At 36.8% G+C, this 19,283-nt stretch overlaps 1 protein-coding gene and 1 non-coding gene across 2 annotated transcripts; one reads left to right on the top strand and one right to left on the bottom strand.

Moving 5' to 3' along the window:
- Positions 1-15,167: 15,167 nt before the first annotated feature.
- On the bottom strand, positions 15,168-15,240 carry TRNAA-AGC. The gene has a single exon. It is a non-coding gene; the product is annotated as a tRNA-Ala (tRNA).
- Positions 15,241-15,842: 602 nt separating this feature from the next.
- Positions 15,843-18,030, top strand: LOC116112498 (agamous-like MADS-box protein AGL66). The gene is made up of 10 exons (XM_031398630.1): positions 15,843-16,172; positions 16,327-16,377; positions 16,495-16,513; positions 16,597-16,658; positions 16,805-16,811; positions 16,902-16,963; positions 17,165-17,264; positions 17,368-17,418; positions 17,537-17,604; positions 17,695-18,030. Exons 1-10 carry the CDS (start codon positions 15,988-15,990, stop codon positions 17,753-17,755), a joined length of 666 nt encoding a protein of 221 aa, XP_031254490.1. The 5' UTR covers positions 15,843-15,987; the 3' UTR covers positions 17,756-18,030.
- The last annotated feature ends 1,253 nt before the right edge of the window (positions 18,031-19,283 follow it).

Below are 19,283 nucleotides of genomic sequence, written 5' to 3'. Positions count from 1 at the left end.
TAGTGAGGAAGCTAAAACTTGTTACGGTGAGAGGTAATTTTGAGTTCATCACCAAAAAGTCAAATTCATTGGTTGTGACGGTTGCATGTCGTGACTGAAAGTGCAAGTGGCGGGTTTATTATAAAAGGTTCGCGGAGTCCAAAAAATTTATTCTTGGCACATATACCCGTGAGCACACATGTGGTTTGGGACATATTTCAGGTGAGCATCAACAAGCCTCCGCTGATGTTATTGGACAATTTGTCAAAAGTCAGTTCGTTGAAGGGAAAAATCCATCTCCTAAAGAGATTCAGAGACTTGTGCGCACAAAGTTGGGATGTGTTGTTAGTTACTGGAAATGCTGGAAAGGGAGACAACGTGCACAAGATTTTATGAAGGCCACGACAGAACACGAGTACGCAATATTAGAAGCGTACCGTTATATGCTTGAGTTGACAAACAAAGGTAGCAAGACAGCTTTGAAGTGGGACATGAATATGATGTTTAAATATTTTTTTGTTGCTTACGGTTCTGCTATAAAAGGTTTTGTAAACATGAGAAAGGTGTTGGCTATTGATGGTTGCTTTTTGACAGGAAAGTATGGAGGTACATTGTTGGTGGCCACTGCACAGGACAGCGAGAATCACACATATCCTCTTGCATGGTGTGTGGTTGACTTTGAGAATGACAAGTCGTGGACTTGGTTTTTTCAGCAATTACGTATGATAGTGCCTGATAGTGACGAGTTATGCATAATATCTTATAGGCACAACTCTATAAAGAAGGGGATTGCCACTATTTACCCTCAAGCACATCACGGATTTTGTATGAGGCACCTTGGTGAGAACATAAAACAAAAGTTTCAGTGTGCTGGCCTCCTTCAGACATACTACATGGCAGCAAAAACTTATAGGGTTGATGAGTTCGATGAGCACTTCCAGCAAATCCGAATCAAGGATGATAGAGTTGCTAAGTATTTTGAGCATGATGTTGGTTTCGAGTGATGGAGTAGAGCTTACTTTCCTGGAAGAAGGTTTGATGCCATGACTACGAACATAACCGAGTCCATAAATTCGAAGTTGCTAATAGAAAGAGAGTTTCCAATAGTTGCACTTTTTGATGCAATCTAGAGGACATTGTCACAGTGGTTCCATGAGCGTCGTACAGACTCAGATAATTTTACTACAACCTTTGTTCCGTCAGCTGAAAAATTATTGCGAGAACGTATGGAACTGTCAAATGCACTGTTTGCCTATCCTCTTAATTCTCAAGAGTTCACTATGCGTGGCTACGATCCGGATGCTATAGTTAACCTTGTTAGTAAAACTTGCAGCTGTAAAGTGCTTGACATTCAATGTTTACCTTTTCCTCATGCACTAGCAGCACTAAAACACCAAAGGAAGCCGGATTTTGGTTCAAGAATTTACATAGAACTTTGCTCCCCTTTGTATATAGCAAATTACTACATGCTAGCTTATTCAGAAACGATATATCCAGTACCTCTAGAAGAGCAGTGGGTAGTGTCGCCAGAGTTAGCTGACATTATCATCCATCCGCCATTCAAGAAGACATCAAAGGGGAGAAAAAGAGTTAAGCGTATTCCATCAGCCTCTGAGGTTCCTCGAAAGATGAATAAGTGCTCAATTTGCAAGCAACCTGGCCACAAGAGAAGTAGTTGCTAGAAGTAATCACATGCAGATCCTGAAAATTAGGTTCGAAGAAGGATGAAATTCAGGGAGTTGCCAAGGCCAACCGTTGATGAGTTATTGTTTTCAATTATTGATGTTTTCAATTTTATTGTTACCTTGAATAAATAATTCTTTATATTTAGTATTCTTCTTACACTGCCTAAATATGTGTTGGTTGGTGATTTTAGTTTGGAATTAGGTTGTCAAATTGAGGAGAAAATATGGAATTAATATGTGTTGGTAATTTTAGTTTGTCAAAAATCAAGAGAAAATATGGAAAAGTATGTATTGCCTAAGATATCACGGATCGCTTAGGCGATCGTGCACTTAGGCAGATATTAATTCTACCCATCACATGATCGCTTAATTAACCAAGTGAAAAAGAGAAGAATCGCTTAAGCAATATCACAGATCACTTAAGCGATCATGCACCTGGGCAGATTGATTCTGCCCATCACATGATCACTTACGATCGCTTAATCGACCAAGTGAAAAAGAGAAGAATCGCTTAAGCGATATAATGGATCGCTTAAGCAATCATGCACCTGGGCAGATATTGATTCTGCCCATCACATGATATCTGCCCAGGTGCATGATCGCTTAGATCGCTTAATCGACGATGGGGAAAAGAGAAGACTCGCTTAAGCAATCATGCACCTGGGCAGATATTGATTCTGCCCATCACATGATCGCTTAAGCGATCTACGATCGCTTAATCGACTGAGTGAAAATTTAACCGTCTTCTTCTTTATCCGTATCTCAACTCTGAAGCCATTTTCTTGCTCGAACTCTGAACATATAGGGTGTACGATTCGTTCAGTGGAACTTGACCGTTATTATATTTTAATTAAACATATAGTTCTTGTACGTTTATATCAAACATATATGGTGTAGAATGTTTACGTCTATATTGAACATATGTCCATAAACTTGGAAAAGAAATATGGTAGTAAATTACCCTTAATCAGTTAAGCGATCTCGTCTATTTAACAGGCGATTGCTTAAGAAGGTTACAACAGTTATGTTAGAAACCTTATTGTGATAACAGGAGCCACTGTTAATAGTAAAAAAGTTTCTGAAAAATTCTGGCACTCTCATGGTCTACAGACTACAGAGCATATGGTTACGGAGTTCAAATTATTATTATTATTATATTTTAGTGTTAAGCGAGATATTAAATCGCTTAAGCGATTAAACGAATTTCCTCTATACAAGCTTAGTGAACATATTTTCTTCTGCTTTCTTCAGAACATAAAGGGTGCATTTGGTTGAATATTCCTATCCATATTCCCAAAATATTTGTTTGTTTAATTATTTAGGAAATATTAGTATATTTTTTTAATTAATTAAGACCCCTTAAGTTTATTAATTTCATTAAATACCCCCAGAAAAAAATTAAAAATTAACAGAAACACCCCCACCTACCCATACTTGCCAGATTCTGACAACCACCATCGGTGGTAGCTGGAATCTGTCACAACAGCCTACAAACGACCGAAACTGGCTTGTAATTCACCGATGTGGCCTTTTTCGGCCAGATCTACAGTGGATCTAGTTGGAAAAGGCCATATCTGGCCGTCATGGACGACCAAATCTTGGCCATCGTTGACCGACAACAACGGCCATATATTTGGTAGTCGCTGACGGCCAGATCTGGACTTTTTTGGCCGTCGACGGCCAGATCTGTCGGTAGATCTGGCATTTTTTTGGCTAGATCCGCGGTCGATGTGGTCGGAAAATGCTATATCAACGCCCTACTGGCCAAATCTGATAGGTCTACATCGTAACGCCCTTTTCCGGCCAGATTCTAGCAGTGGTGGGTAGGTGGGGGTGTTTTTGTTAAATTTTAAAATTTTTTCTGTCGGTTTTTATGAAATTAATAAACTTAAGGGGTCTAAAAGTAATTAAAAAATAAACTAATATTTACTAAATAATTAAACAAACAGATGGGAATGATTATTGTACAATACAAAGGAAATTAGGCATGATCGCTTAAGCGATACGAGATATCACTTAAGCAAATCATGACTTATGTATATATGATCGCTTAACCGATATATAAAATTGAATTCTGTAACAATATGCTTTGCACTATATAGAGCAAGAGACTACTAGAATTTTTTAGAAACTTTTAGACTATTAACAATGGCTCCTGTTATCACAATAAGGTTTTCAGCACAACTGTTGTAACCTTCTTAAGCGACGAAAGCTAAATAGACAGGATCGCTTAAGTGATTAAGGGTAATTTACTGCCATATTTCTTTTCCAAGTTTATGGACATATGTTTAATATAGACGTAAACATTCTGCACCGTATATGTTTAATATAGACGTAAAAGAACTGTATGTTTAATTAAAATATAATAACGGTCAAGTTCTACTGAACAAATCATACACCCTATATATTTAATATAGACGTAAACATTTTACACCATATATGTTTGATATAGACGTACAAAAACTATATGTTTAATAAAAATATAATAACGGTCATGGTCCACTGAACGAATCGTAAATGGCTTAAGCGATCCTGTGTATTCGGATTTTATTTATTGTATTTTAGAAGATCGGTTAAGCGATTAACGCTATCTTAAACATATAAGGTGTACGATTCGTTCAGTGAACCATGACCGTTATTATATTTATATTAAACATATAGTTCTTTTTGTTTTGTATAAACAAAGAAAGAGCGAGAAGTACCTTATGAAATTTGAAGGGTTGAAGGTAACCATGCAACCTTAGTGAACATATATTCTTCTTCTTTTCTTGGAACATAAAGATGTTAACCTTGCATGGTTACCTAGTTCTCTTAAACCATTCAAACTTCATGAGGTACTTCTCGCTTTTTCTTTGTTTATGCAAAACAAAAAGAACTATATGTTTAATATAAATATAATAATGGTTATGGTCCACTGAACGAATCGTAAACCCTATATGTTTAGCATAGACGTAAACATTCTACACCTTATATGTTTCATACTGACGTAAAAGAACAAAATGTTTAATATAAATATAATAATGGTTATGGTCCACTGAACGAATCGTAAACCCTATATGTTTAGCATAGACGTAAACATTCTACACCTTATATGTTTCATATTGACGTAAAAGAACTATATGTCTAATTAGAATACAATAACAGTCATGTTCTACTGAGAACGAATCGTACACCTTATATGTTTAAGATATCGTTAATCACTTAACCGATCTTCTGAAATACAATAAATAAAATCCGAATACACAAGATCGCTTAAGCGATTTGCTAAATCACTTAAGCGATCCTGTGCATTTAGACTTAGTTGCTTATGAGATCCAGTGTTATTTATGATATTGCTTAACCGATCCTAACCTTTTACACTTGGTCGCTTAAGCGATCATGAGCAAAGAATACACAAGTGCCCACATGGACAATCGCTTAAGAGATCGCTTAAGCGATGACCGCGGACATGATCGCTTAAGCGATCATTACCGAGGCAGAATCATCTGCCAGACCTATAATCGCTTAAGCGATCTGTTTGTATCGCTTAAGCGATTTTTTGCTTTTACTTTTGGTCGCTTAAGCGATTTCAGATCGCTTAAGCGATCTTATCCGCGGTAGAATCAACATCTGCCCATACATAAGGATCGCTTAAGCAATTCTTTGCTTTTACTTTTGGTCGCTTAAGCGATCTTGTCTGCCGCAGAATCAACATCTGCCCAGATCTAGGATCGCTTAAGCGATTCCTGGCTTTTACTCTTGGTCGCTTAAGCGATTTCAGATCGCTTAAGTGATCTTGTTCCAGGCAGAATCTTCTGCCCAGATCTATTATCACTTAAGCGATCCCTTGGTATCGTGTAAGCGATTCTTCGGAAAAGACTCTTGGTCGCTCAAGCGATTTTAGATCGCTTAAATGATCTTTATCGAGGCAGAATCAACATCTGCCCAGATGTATGATCGCTTAAATGATCTTATGAATCGCTTAAGCGATTCTTCGTAAAAGAACTCTTGGTCACTTAAGCGATTTTAGATCACTTAAGCGATCATTTGTGGAAAACTCTTGGTCGTTTAAGAGATATATGTGGTTGCTCATATACGTAATTGTTTGGTACCATGCCTGTGTTTAAGTTAATTAATTTCGAAATGACTGTGATTGGGATACATTTCTACCGCACTCATTTCCCTCCCAAATCCGAAAGGAATTTGTATCGCAAAATTAAGTAATTTATATCAATCTAATTCATCACAACTCAAAATATAACAGACATCAATGTAATTGAAAGTTAAAAGACATCAATGTAATTGAAAGTTTAACTTAAAATCATCCATAATAGTGTCGAAACACAATAATTCCTAAGACATTTAACTCTAGTTCTGATTGTAATAAAATTTCCTCCACCCAAACAATTGCAAAGAAGAACCCAATTCCAAGTATCATTTTTCGTCCCATTTCCCTTCCATACATTCTCATTTCCCTCATGTGACCTGCCAACCAGCCTCTGAGAAGTTTTCAAATTCTGTATAATCACTGTCTAAGATCATTGTTTGATACCATGCCTTGCCAACAGCCTTGATTGCAGATGCCTCCTCCTGCCAACCAATTTTTGAGAAGTTTTCGAATTCTGTTTGCCAAGAACTTGTTTGAGATCATTGTTTGGTACCATGCTTTGCGAGCAGCCTTGATTGCAGATGTCTCCTTCTGCTAACCAGCCTCAGAGAAGTTTTCGAATTTTGTATAATTATTGTCTGATACAATTGTTTGGTACAATACCTTGCCAGCAGCCTTGATTGCAGATGCCTCCTCCTGCTAACCAGCCTCAAAGAAGTTTTCGAATTCTGTATAATCACTGTCTGATATCATTGTTTGGTACCATGCCTTGCCAGCAGCCTTGATTGTAGATGCCTCCTCCTGCCAACCAGCCTTAGAGAAGTTTTTGAATTCTGTATAATCACTGTCTGATATCATTGTTTGGTACCATGCCTTGCCAGCAGCCTTGATTGCAGATGCCTCCTCCTGCCAACTAGCCTTTGAGAAGTTTTCAAATTTTGTTTGCCAGGAACCTGTCTGAGATCATTGTTTGGTACCATGCCTTGCCAGCAGCCTTGATTGCAGATGCCTCCTCCTGCCAACTAGCCTTTGAGAAGTTTTCAAATTTTGTTTGCCAGGAACTTGTCTAAGATCATTGTTTGGTACCATGCCTTGCCAGCAGCCTTGCTTGCAGATGCCACCTCCTGCCAACCAGCCTCTGAGAAGTTTCCTCTTATTGTTTCCCAGGAACCTGCAAAATTATCCGGCACACACCTGCAGCCACGTCAGCTTTTGTAAATTAAAAAAAAATCCAAAAAGTTATGGAGTGCAAGATTGAGAAGTTCACTTAGTCCGTCTCTTTCGGTAAACCTCTGTATAAGCATGACACCTGTAGCAGCAGCCCCTAAACCACAATCCAAGTATTAATATCAACATCACATAAACTACAATATTCAAAGTCCAACTTCCATACCTTTTGATTGGGTTCTGGTCACTCAAAACGGATCGATATACCCCTGGAAGCACTCAACAGCCCAGTGTTCCTAATAGTTGCTCATTGTTTCGTCATTCAAGTCGTCCATCGAGGTGTTGGTCATGTCGAACTGAATAAATTTCAAGGCATATACCCCACAATCAGCACTACAATAGGAAGAAAACATTAACATTAGAATCAACTAATAAAACAATTGTATTATGTAAGTTAGTTTTATACAAAATTTACATTGACTCATTCTTTGGAACGGTAGAGCACTTAACTGGCCACTTTTCGATCAGTACTTGATCACCAAAGTGCTTAAACATCCTGTTGTCACGTAATAGCCGCGGGAACAACAATGACAATGGCTCCAACTCGATCTCCAACTGCTTATAGTAGGGTTGCAGTCAAGGATCTTTAGCAACCCCTCTTCTAGATGCGCGACGATTGCTATCCAGTGTATATCTCTGACGTTGATGATGAAGTAGACTCTTTTAACCTTTGCCCAATTGTGACCATATTTGGGCCTTTCCCCCCGTACATACTGCATAATCCTGTTATCAAACTTAAAATCATCAGGGATGCAGTTCGAGTCTTCTGGGTTGCTGCACCTCTACCAACGGCCTTTTTAATTAAATTACGATATGTCAAAACAAGCGTTTGGCCAAATGCCACATCAGTGATGGCATAGTCGGTATACAATAGATCACCATTATTAGTCTGTCGTTGCCTTATCAGTGCCAATATCTCATCGATGCGCTGCATTAATTAAAACCAACATGATAAGTATGGAAAACATAAGGAAAATTAAGCGAAAATAACTCACCGAGTCCTCAAGTCACCTGCCCATCGTCAACAACTCTTCAAACCATTCTCGATGATAATCCCCTATCTTACACTTTACATGGGCATCACTTCCTGATTCATTGTAATAGGCATAGAAGAGTTTTTTCTTTTTCTCCTCTATTGGCCTATACAAATCGACCTTTGAGTCCATTTCTGCTTGCCCACTTCCTCCCCCTTCCTTCGTTTGTACATCCCCGCCTCTTTCGCCTCCCACCTCACCTTCCTCCATTATCACTGCCCCACTTCCTCCACCAACCTCCTTAACCCCCTCCATTTTTGCTTCTTCCTCCATTTGTTTCTTAATTTTCTTTTTCTTTCCATGTGTTACTACCGTGTAAGGCGATTTGACAAACTTGCTCTTTCGGCTTTCTCTTTTCAGCCCAGGTTGCATTTCAACCGCCTTTAATACTCCACCAACTTCCTCCTCCACCATACCAACTTTCTCAGCCACCTTATCCACTTTCTACTCCACCCTTTTCATCCTCTCTTCCATCTTGTCAAACCTGTCATAAACGGCTGTTGTAAAATTCTCAAACAGGTCGTTTATGAGGTCAACCACCTCATTCTCCCGACGCCGATGTCTCGGCAAAGCGGTACTTGTTATACCAGTTTGCTGAGGCATACAAACCTCTTCCTCCCTCTCCTCCTCCTCCTCCTCCTCCCCCCTCCCGCCGATTGGAGCTTCATCATCTTCGGCGTCAACCACGTTCTCAAGTAGTGACCCTGCAACTGCCGTCACATGCATGACCCCTTCTAGGTCCCGCATCAGGCGGTCTATCTGTTCATCCCTTTCATCCTCCACTGGTTCAAAAGATGTGACATACTCCTATTTCGCTTCACCCCCAGTAGCGGTGAGAAAGGGACGGACGACTCCCTACAATAAGAAACAAAATTAATGAGATTGAAGCGACATTTTAAAGCAGTTGCATATTCAAAAGCTTAATCCTTTAATCTTACCCCATCCGCTTCAATTTCAATGTCTATTTGGTCGTAATCCCAATGTGTTTATTTCTGGACATGCCACCGCAATATCCTAGGAAATTACTGTCACACATCCAAACTCTTCCCCCTCCCCCCCGCCTTAGCGAAGACAGGGACGGCCTCATACATCCAAGCCTACATTGTAAAAAAACAGTCCAATATCATAATTCAAACACATATATTACAAAAAATATAACAAAAAACTATTAATATTTACCTGCATTGCCCATGGGAAGCCAAACAAATTGTACATGCTCGGTTTATCCTTCCCGACCCATTGGGACTGCTTTAACGCCATGTTTTTCCCTTACAGAGAGTCCATGGTTCGCTTAAATGTTACCCGTCTCCACAGATAAGAATTAAAGAAGTCCAAGTTGCTTGCAAACCTCACCCAATCCATATCAACGGCTTTTGTTGAGTCACCAGCCATTAGGATCGAATGTAAGAACAATACCAAGCACAGTTTGAACTTCTCTGGATCGGTAAACCGAACTCTTCTTATAATCTTCTCTAAATCGCATCCTGTAATAGACGTTTTCCTCTGCAAAACCTTCTCAACCAACCTTACGGCTGGCCCACTCTCCTTTATTGCCTTTGCCTCATCCTTGTAAACCCCACGTTATTATTCCGATGCCCTAAGGTATGAAATTTACCTATTCAAGTAATTTTCTTTTTTTGAATGGAAGGGTAAAATGGTCAATTTACATGTATTTCGAGATGTGGCAATTATAAAGTGTAAAGGGTGATGTCATTGAAGAGAAATGAGGGTAGAATGGTCATAAAGTTGATTGATATGGTTAAATGGCGTAAACGGTAACTAAGGGTATAATGGTCTTTTCATACAAATCCATATGAATTAAGTATCCATAAAAGTGCACCAAGGGTAAATTAGTCATTTACCTAATGGGATTGCTTAATTGTTAAGTGTTTTAAAGAAGTCAAATGGCATTAAATGAGTGCTAATTATTATGTTGTGCTGGAAATGACCAAAACGCCCTTATATGAAAAAATTATGCCAAATGACCCTTATATCTAACTTTTACTGACCAATCATAATAGAGTATCAATGGAATAAATATTTACAAGGTTTTAAGAGAGAGTAGTCGGCCTTGTACACCCCAAATGTATCATCTTCTTCTTCCTCTCTTAAATCTACCATAAAAGCCACTAATCCAAGCATTTTATTCTCAAATTTTCTTAGGATTTCAAGTTGATTTTCAAAGGAGATCACCATCCACACTTAAAGAACTTCAATTTCAGGGTTTAAGGTGAGTTTCAAAACCCTAGTTTTTTTTATCTTTTAGTTAAAAGAGAAATTCATAAGTGGTTATGTGTGTAAAGTAGAAAGGGTGAACTTTTGGAGCTAAGAAGGAGTGTCTTTGTGTTTTGAATACCAAGGTAAGGAAAAAAAATCTCCCTTATGACTACAATTGATAACACCTATGTTTTATGAAACTTACATTTATTTATGTTAATATGAGTGTGAGGCTATGTTTTGGTTATGGATTGTTTAAATGGGTGTGTTGATTGGTGTATGTGTGCATATGGAGGATGATTATGCCAATTAAGAGATTTGTAGTTGGACGATGTTTTGGCACTTTTTGGTTCTGTAAAAAGGGAGGTTTTTATGGCCTTTTATACTTAGAATGATATGGCAAATAATATGAATGTGCAAATGAAGGTGACATGGTTAAAATGAATAGAATTCGGATTTGGCTGTTTTAAGACTTATACTGTACATGCTTCACTGAATCAGTCATAACTGAAGTTATAGAAGTCCGATTGAGTTGATTCTTGAAGTGTTAAAAAGTTGAGAAACAGACCTAAAACTTTTGTGTTTTAGGCAAGAACCAGTTCGAATTGTAAGATAAGGTAAAAATTGCTTGAAAAGTAACGAACTGTATGGCATCCACCTTCTTAATGGAAATTCCCATTTGTTTCTAATTCTAATAAACCCCTGAATAATCTTACTACTGAAATTCTTTGTATTGTATGAGAAATTGAATGAATTAAGTTAAGAAGTTTAGTAGGAGAATATAGTATGATTGAGCATGGAATATGTTAGTCCATATGTTTGCATTCATAATGGTAATGCATATAGCTTATTTAGTTGTCTTATGAAAAATTTATGAAATGTTAAAGAATGAATTCCATGAGTCTCTTGAGGTATAAACCAAGATCAGAGGAATGGAATTCTTATGGAAACCATGAGTCCTTTGAGGTGACGACCAAGAACAAGGTAATGGTTTAAATGAATCCGATCGGATAACAAAGACTAATGAAACCATCAAGTATAAAGACAAAAGAAATAAGCATGCCATGTACATGAATATTTCATAAGTCATATATGTTCTATGTTATATTATGTATGGTTATGTTATGACTTATGTTTATGAGAAAAGTCCAAAGTGTATGATATGTTTTATGAACTTGTTATGTCAAAGAATGAAGGTAATGTTTTGTAGGTAGGTAAGGTCCTAAGTAATATATACTTGTATAATGAACCATAATAGTTTATAAACGGCCATATTCCTTACTGAGTGATTACCGCTCACCCCACAAAATGTTTTAAAATGTTTTGCAGGTAAGGATTAAGGCATGAAGCTGGAAGAGGATTCCGAGGGACGCTATGAGCATGAAAGGATGTTTTAATGATGACTATTGAATGGTTTTGCTAATATTTAGTGTAGTAATTAAGTTCATATTTCGTAATGCAGTAAATATGTCCATGTTCTATAATGGAGTAAATATGTTGTATTAATAAAGGAAATCAAATTGCTAGTAAATTTTGTAAAAGTGTGTATGTTCTAGTAAGTATTACTATGGATTTCATAATTTACTCCAAGAAAGGAAACTATATTTTTGACTTGTACAATGAACTTATTATAGTTTAGAAATTAAATTAAAAATATATTTTTAAACTACAGGTCTATTCTTTAAATAAGATTTTAAAATAAACTTCTTTCCTAAGCGTGCGTTTTCTAGGTTCTCAATGGCCAATGGATACTTAGGAAATACCCGGCTAGGGAGGGGTTTTACAATCTTTATCTGGCATTTTCCCACATCCTAAGCCGATCACCAACGCATATTCCATCATCCCCAAACGTAGTGGCTTTCCATCCACCACGAACCACATTTCTTGCTTTTTTTTGCATTTTACTGAGTGCAGCAACATATAATGCACTCCCTGCCCCCAGAATGCCTTTTTCCAATTTGTTCCGATTTTCAAAAACTGACCGAAACAAGTCTCTTTGAATCGTCGTTGACCATTCCTCAATCCATCTAAAATCCCTTTTATTCTCTCAAAAACATCCCAACTCGACCTGACCATCACCCTTATAGGGATGTACGGTATCTTCTCGCTTACAATGTCCAACCAGAACTCTTTATAGTTTACGGTCCGCACAATCTACACAATTGATATAAACAAAATATCACCAACAAAAATAAACCAAAACAACTAATAAACAACATATCAGCAATAAAAAATTACCTCTGTGGCCGCTTAAGCGATTTCAGATCGCTTAAGCAACCAAGAGTAAACTAAATGAATCGCTTAAGCGATACGAAAGATAGCTTAAGCGATCTTAGATCTGGGCAGATGTTGATTCTGCCTCGGACAAAATCGCTTAAGCGATCTAGAATCGCTTAAGCGACCATGAGTAAAAGAGATGAATCGCTTAAGCGATCTTAGAGCTGGGCAGATGTTGATTCTGCCTCGGACAAGATTGCTTAAGCACCATGATTAAAAGCGATGAATCGTTTAAGCGATAGTACACAACAATACTCCCAAAACAAATACGTACCCTTTCTTTGCTGGCCTCCTTGTCGCCTGCATTCTCTCCGACCTCCTCCTCTTCGCCGGACTCCTCCTCCTCCTCCTCGCCTGAATTCTCACTGGCCTCCTCCTTTGCAAAACCATTTTGCGATTCTTCTCTCTGTTGTTATGCCGCCGTCGTCTCCTCTGCCTATGGACCACTTTCACTGATTGGATGATCCACCGGAGTAGCTATTGAACTGCTTGTGTCACCGGACTCTAGGATTCCAAGTGGTGTTGGGTTTTCGTCCTCATTGTGAATGTCAGCCATGGTTTATGATTGAATTTGGTGTGAAAATTTGCAGTTTCGATCAGAAATCTGGACTGTATCGCCAGAAATCGCAGAGATTCCGTTTAGGGTTTAAGAAATCGATTTTAGGATTGAATTTGGTGTGAAAATTTGCAGTTTCGATCGAAAATCACGACTGTATTCCGTTTAAGGTTCAACAATTTAGGATTGAATATGGTGTGAAAATTTGGAGTTTGGATGGAAAATCGCACAGTCTCTGTTTGGGTTCAAGAAATCGATTTTTGCCCTAATAAGTTTCGATTAAGCGATTTGAATGGGTGGGGCGAACTTTTAAATTTCAAATTTTAAAAAACTTTCATTGATTATGATTTTTTCCACATATGTTTTAATCCTTTCATTTTAACCCATTTTACATGTTTATTGAATCCTAACCGTGCCACGTCAGCTTCTCCAAATTTAAAAAAAAAAATGAAAAACATTTTCAAGGCCATTTTGTTAAATTGAAACTTGGGATGGCCGGGGAGTCAATTTTTCTCCATATCTCTGTCTTCCTTGACTTCAAATCTTTGTCTTGCTTCATTTTCTCGCTCCAATTTAAATGCGTCTTAAAGTATACCGATTGATATTTTATCATCCCCAAGTCTATTATAAATTAAATGAACTATTAAATGATAAATATGATGTCAATAAGCTTTTGAATTATGAAGAGAGTAAACGACATATTCCCACCCAAGGTTTGATGAAATCCCAAGTTGGTACCCCAAGTTCCATTTAATCTAGATTCACATCCTTAAAATAACACTGTTAACAATTTTTAGGGTAGTGAGGGTGTAATTACCATAATGCCTTTAACCCTAAATTAATAAATTATGTTTTAACCCCTAAATTACTAAAATTATAAAATTAACCATCTTATTTTGAAATTACTTCAATTACACCCTCAGTGACTGCGCACCGTCTAGGTTTTCACCGGATATGGGGTGTTTTCGATGGCGGCGAACCCTCTGGTCACCTCCATCACCTTCAACATTGTCCGTCGTCCAAAACCCCACTAGTTCCCAACCCATTGGGCCGTCCCATCGCCGGCGCCGTCAAGCTTAGGTTTTTGTCGTTCTTCGCTAGATTCCGATCAATTCCGGCGACAAAAATCCAATTGGACGTCACCAATGCAACCAGCGTCTCCAAATGTACAAAACCCCTATGTCCCCAGCAACCATTTAGTGGCCATTCGCTGGTGGAGACCGACGAAAACCAATCGCATGTGACGGCTGTTGTGGCTGGCAATTGGCGAGTGATGAAGGGTTGTGAAGGGTAAGGTTTTGTAGAGGGGAGGATGAGGGTTCGAATGGTGGTGACAATGGTGATTTTGGATGGAAGAATCACCGGAAAAGGGCGAAAAACGTCGGCAGCGATGTTGGCTAACATGCGCCGGAGCTTTGTTAGGGACAGCGATCTGCTAATGTGCGCCTCCTCTGTGAAATGACCACTTTACCCCTGAGCCATTATATCTAACCATTTTCCGTTACTTTAAGAGTGAGAATCTGGAATAAATGGAACTTGGGGTGCTAACTTAGGATTTCGTCAGACCTTGGGTGGGAATATATCTTTTACTCTTATGAAAATGATATCATAATACTTAAACGTCATTAAAGCTTTTCCATTGTTCTTGAAGTATACCGGTTGATATTTTATCACCCCAAAATCTATTGTAAATTAAATGAACTATTAGATGATATATATGAGCTCATACTACTTGACGCCATTCTAGATCAACCACATGTCTTTAAACTATGCCATTTGAGATTTCATCACCTCACAATGATTGTAACTAAATAAGATATCAGTTAATGAATATGTATGTATTTTTTGAAAAAAAAAAAATATTTAGTTGGGAAATTTTATCGGTTAATTAGTTTTATTATATAAAAAAATAGTCTCTAAAAAGTGGTGAAAAAAATTATCTAGTAGGGAAATTTTATTGGTTAATTAGTCTTACTACATAAAAGATAACACTGTATTTAAAATCTGGTGAAAATAAATATTTAGTTGGGAAATAAATAATATTTAAATAGTTGAGAATTTATTGGTTAATTTGTCTTAATACATAAAAATAATATCTTGAAAAATGGAGATGCGGGGTATCGATCCCCGTACCTCTCGCATGCTAAGCGAGCGCTCTACCATCTGAGCTACATCCCCACCTTGGTAGGGCAAGTGAGTATAAAGTATTATTAATATTTTTACTTAGCGTTGATGCTACGAATGTACATTATCTTTTAGAGAGCAAATGACTTACTTTACTTCAGTTTAACTCGTAAATGGTAAATCGAATAATCGATCCAGTCCAGACTGCGGTATTTCAAAGCTTGGTAATTTTAAATGGTATTTCTAGCATATGTTAGAAAAGTTTTAACTTTCATCTGTAAATGTAAAAACACAACTACGGAAAACATAATAAATAGTTTTCAATAATATGATAACCAGTGTATCTAAGCCAGAAATCCAAATGAACTTGTATAATATTTTCTTTGGCAATTGATCATTGCTTACTTAATATGACATAAGTTTTTTATGAAATTATGCCCTTTAGCTCTTTTTTTTTTTTTTTGTCTCCAAATCATATTAGTCCGATTATCAACAAAACGCATCCCCTTCAGTGGCCCCTCTTCTGCAGATGTGTCAAACCTGTCCGCCTGGATATTTTTAGTTTGTCGTAATTAATTTTATTTATGTATAAAGTGTTTTTGAATATAAGTTTCACATTTTTTTTTTTTACAGTCAACTGGCTAAAGAATCCTCTAGTGATGATGGATGATGAATTTTGGACAATTGGCTTTCTACCCTCATCACAAAGCCTGAAAATTAAATGCATCCTCACCTTTTTATCAAATAAGATTACTCCATTGCATCCCCCTTCATCACTTTGTGCTCTAACTTGTATCCACCATGGGTCGTAGAGAGATCCCAATTAAGAAAATTGCTAGTACTGTCACTCTCCAAACAACATATACGAAGCGCAGAGATGGGATTTTAAAGAAGGCCAATGAACTACCTGTATTATGTGATGCAGATGTTGGTCTTCTAATGTTTTCTCCCACTGGTAGATTGACTAAGTTTTCTAGCTGTGGAAGGTTCATACTTTATACTTTGTCTTAAATTCACAATCCCAGAATTTATGTTCTCTCTTTCATGGTCTTCGTCTTGTATTTTATTTTTCTATATTTCATCTTCTGATCTTTTCTCTCTGTTTTTTTTTTTTTTTATATTTTTCTGTGGCTTTTGTAGTATTGAGGATATGTTTCTTCGCTATATTGACCAACATGATGAATATCAAGGGTGTGGGTTTATAATGTTCTTAGTCAATTCTTTTTGATCCAGAGTTATACATGATGGGTTACTTACAAGTTTGTTTTGGCTGTAATGTTGGCTATTATTATCTAAATGCTATTGAAGATCGGTTGAAAATGAAGAGGTAATTAGTCTCTGTTTCTCTCTCTGTGTTTCTATTTTATGTGTTTAATTTACTAGCTGTGTAATATATTTTTTTTGTCTCAGCGTTTGTGTCGAAGCCTCAAGCATTCAAAATATGAAGAAGAAATGCTGGAAATGATAGCAAAGTTTGATTTCGTCTATCTCCTCTCAACTGTAGTTTTTCTTGATGCACACAGATTCAAATGTGTTTTTAAATTATTTTCTGATGATAATTATTTGTTTGATTGTTCTTTGAATAATTCACTCATTGATGATGGCATGACAAGCTCAGGAAGGAGGTAACCTTTAATCACATGCTTAAAAGACACTACTTATATAGAAATCTACCAAATTTAGTGATTGATTTTCATCTCTTTCTGGGTTCCAAGGCACTTGAGAGAAAACTTCTTGAGCTCAATAAGCAGCACGATGAGGCAGAGGAAAAGATGAGGTCATACTGTATTTTCTGTCCATTACCTTCTCCCAGTTATATTCTACATGATTAATTTAGGTCTTAGATTGTGAATAATCAGTAATCAGTGAGGTTATGTTTCAGATACAATTTGAGATGAATCTCCGAAAACTTGATGTTGTTTATATTAATTTTATTCGTCCTACTCAAATATTTTAAAAAAAAAAAAATGAAAAACAGCTTTTACCAACCCAAGGTGGAGAACATCAACACAATTGGTGAAGCTAATATGTGTCAGCAACACCTTGATGGTGCTATTCAACGTGTAGAAAAGCTGAAAGTGAGTTATCTTTTGCACCCTAAAGTTTCATTTACATTATTTAGTTTGATCCCTATGACTCTGAAAATCAGTAATAATCTATCTATCTTTGTGTTTTGAACAGGAACAGTTACTTGTTAAAGTGAGTGAATCCACAATTCAGGAGATTAACGAGGTAACAGAACCGGTGTAATTTAAAAAAAAAAAAAAAAACTCTCTGATTTAAAATATTAACTGTTCTTTGTCATATGAACATTAATGCATTATCTGGTTTTTATTTTTTAAACCCATAGCTACAAGCTGTGGACATCATGAGTACAAAATTTTCAACTGAAGACTCTGCGGGTTGTAAAAGAAAGAGGTAATCAATTTTGATTAGATTGGTTAATTGGCGAGGCTTTTTACCCTTGTTTAAATTTGGGGTATTAAGTTTTGCAATTATGTTTTGTAGGAATCCATCGATAAATAGCCCTGAAGAAACAAACTCACCCACCTTAGCATTGAATTATTGAAAGAGCAGAGCAGAGGCAGTGGATTCTTGAAAGTGGGGAATGGGATCCCACCCAATGTTGACCTTTGACTGAAGGTTACACATTTCAGGGGCTTGAGCTTCGATTTTACTGTCAACCAGTTTAGTAGCTTTGGTTAAATATGTAATATGTTGATGTTGGAAGTTTATTTGAATATGGTTTACAATGTAAATTTCAAAACAGATCGGATTTCTCTGCTACAATTAGCTCAAGCATATGGTTGCCTGAAGATGAAGCATGAGAATGAAATGATCCAAAAGGGGAAAAGATGCAAAAAATTTCCTCAAATAAGTCCATGGATTTTGAGGTAAAGCACCACACCCATAGAAAATAAAAGGCAGATAAATTTATTGTAGACTAATTATCTAATGCTTAAAATATATAACATTATCATCCTCTAATTTCAATGCTGTTTTATTTTCAATTTACAAATGGCCTATATTCAAGGCTGCTTTTACACATGCCTGCCCCACTACAATTTCATTCTCTTATACTTTTTTAAACAATATTAATAAATTTTATTAAAAAATATTTGAATTCAATTCATTTAATAGTGAGGTTATTACCATGTTGAAAATAATTTCACCATATTAAAATCATTTCATTTAACACAAGTCAAACCACCATAAAAAAAATAAAATTAAATTAAAGCATACCATAATAAAATAGCAATTGTACATGTAAGAATACTTGTATGATAGACCTATATATAGTTTTTTTAAAAGATATTATTTTATTGATTGACTTGTAATAAGATGGATAAATAAAAATAGGGAGATATAAAATAAGAAGGTAAAAGGGAAAAGAAACTGGGCTACCATGGGTGTCCCACATTGTTCTCCTCACGTTCACGTACGTCATTTCTCTCTTCTGTCTTCTCCCGCAAAACAAGAAAAATTTGAATGATCACAAATCTTTTCAACATTACTCTTGCTGCCTTCTGGGTTTCATTTCCAGCTTTTCTTCTGTTGATCGTAATCTCGTACGTACGTACATTGTTCAGCTTTTGTTATTATTTCTAAAGATTGATCGATTCACATACGTACGTGCGTTATTATTGTGTTTTTTTTTGTTTTGTTTTCTTGGCATTGTGTCGGAGGCTAAGAGCGAGCGACCGATCGCGTTGTGTTTTGTTTGTATAAATATATTTGTGAAGTTTTTGTGGTATCCGATGAAATGAGAAAAAATGTAAGTGAAAGTAATGGCAATGGAATTGAGAACTGATTATGGCGTAGTTCTTTTGGTTATCATTTGCGCATTGGCCATAGAGTGTATCGAATGTAGGAAGAGGGTACCACAAACTTCTAATCTTGACAACGAAGGTGGATGGAAATCTCCTCAGCTAGATGAACAAATGGTACGCGAAATTTGTCTCTCTTGCCTTAATTGATTTCTTGTTTATGGTTGTAATTAGAACATTATGTCTTCCAAAGCTGGTTAGTTTGATATTGACGTTGTGTTGCAACTCTTCCTTTTGGGAATTCGTACACAAGTTTAAGAGAAAAGCGCG

The sequence above is a fragment of the Pistacia vera genome, unplaced genomic scaffold (genome assembly GCF_008641045.1).
Source record: "Pistacia vera cultivar Batoury unplaced genomic scaffold, PisVer_v2 Contig663, whole genome shotgun sequence".
Lineage (NCBI taxonomy): Eukaryota > Viridiplantae > Streptophyta > Magnoliopsida > Sapindales > Anacardiaceae > Pistacia > Pistacia vera.
Note: the sequence above shows the minus strand (reverse complement) of the source record. Positions and strands in the feature narration are given on the sequence as shown.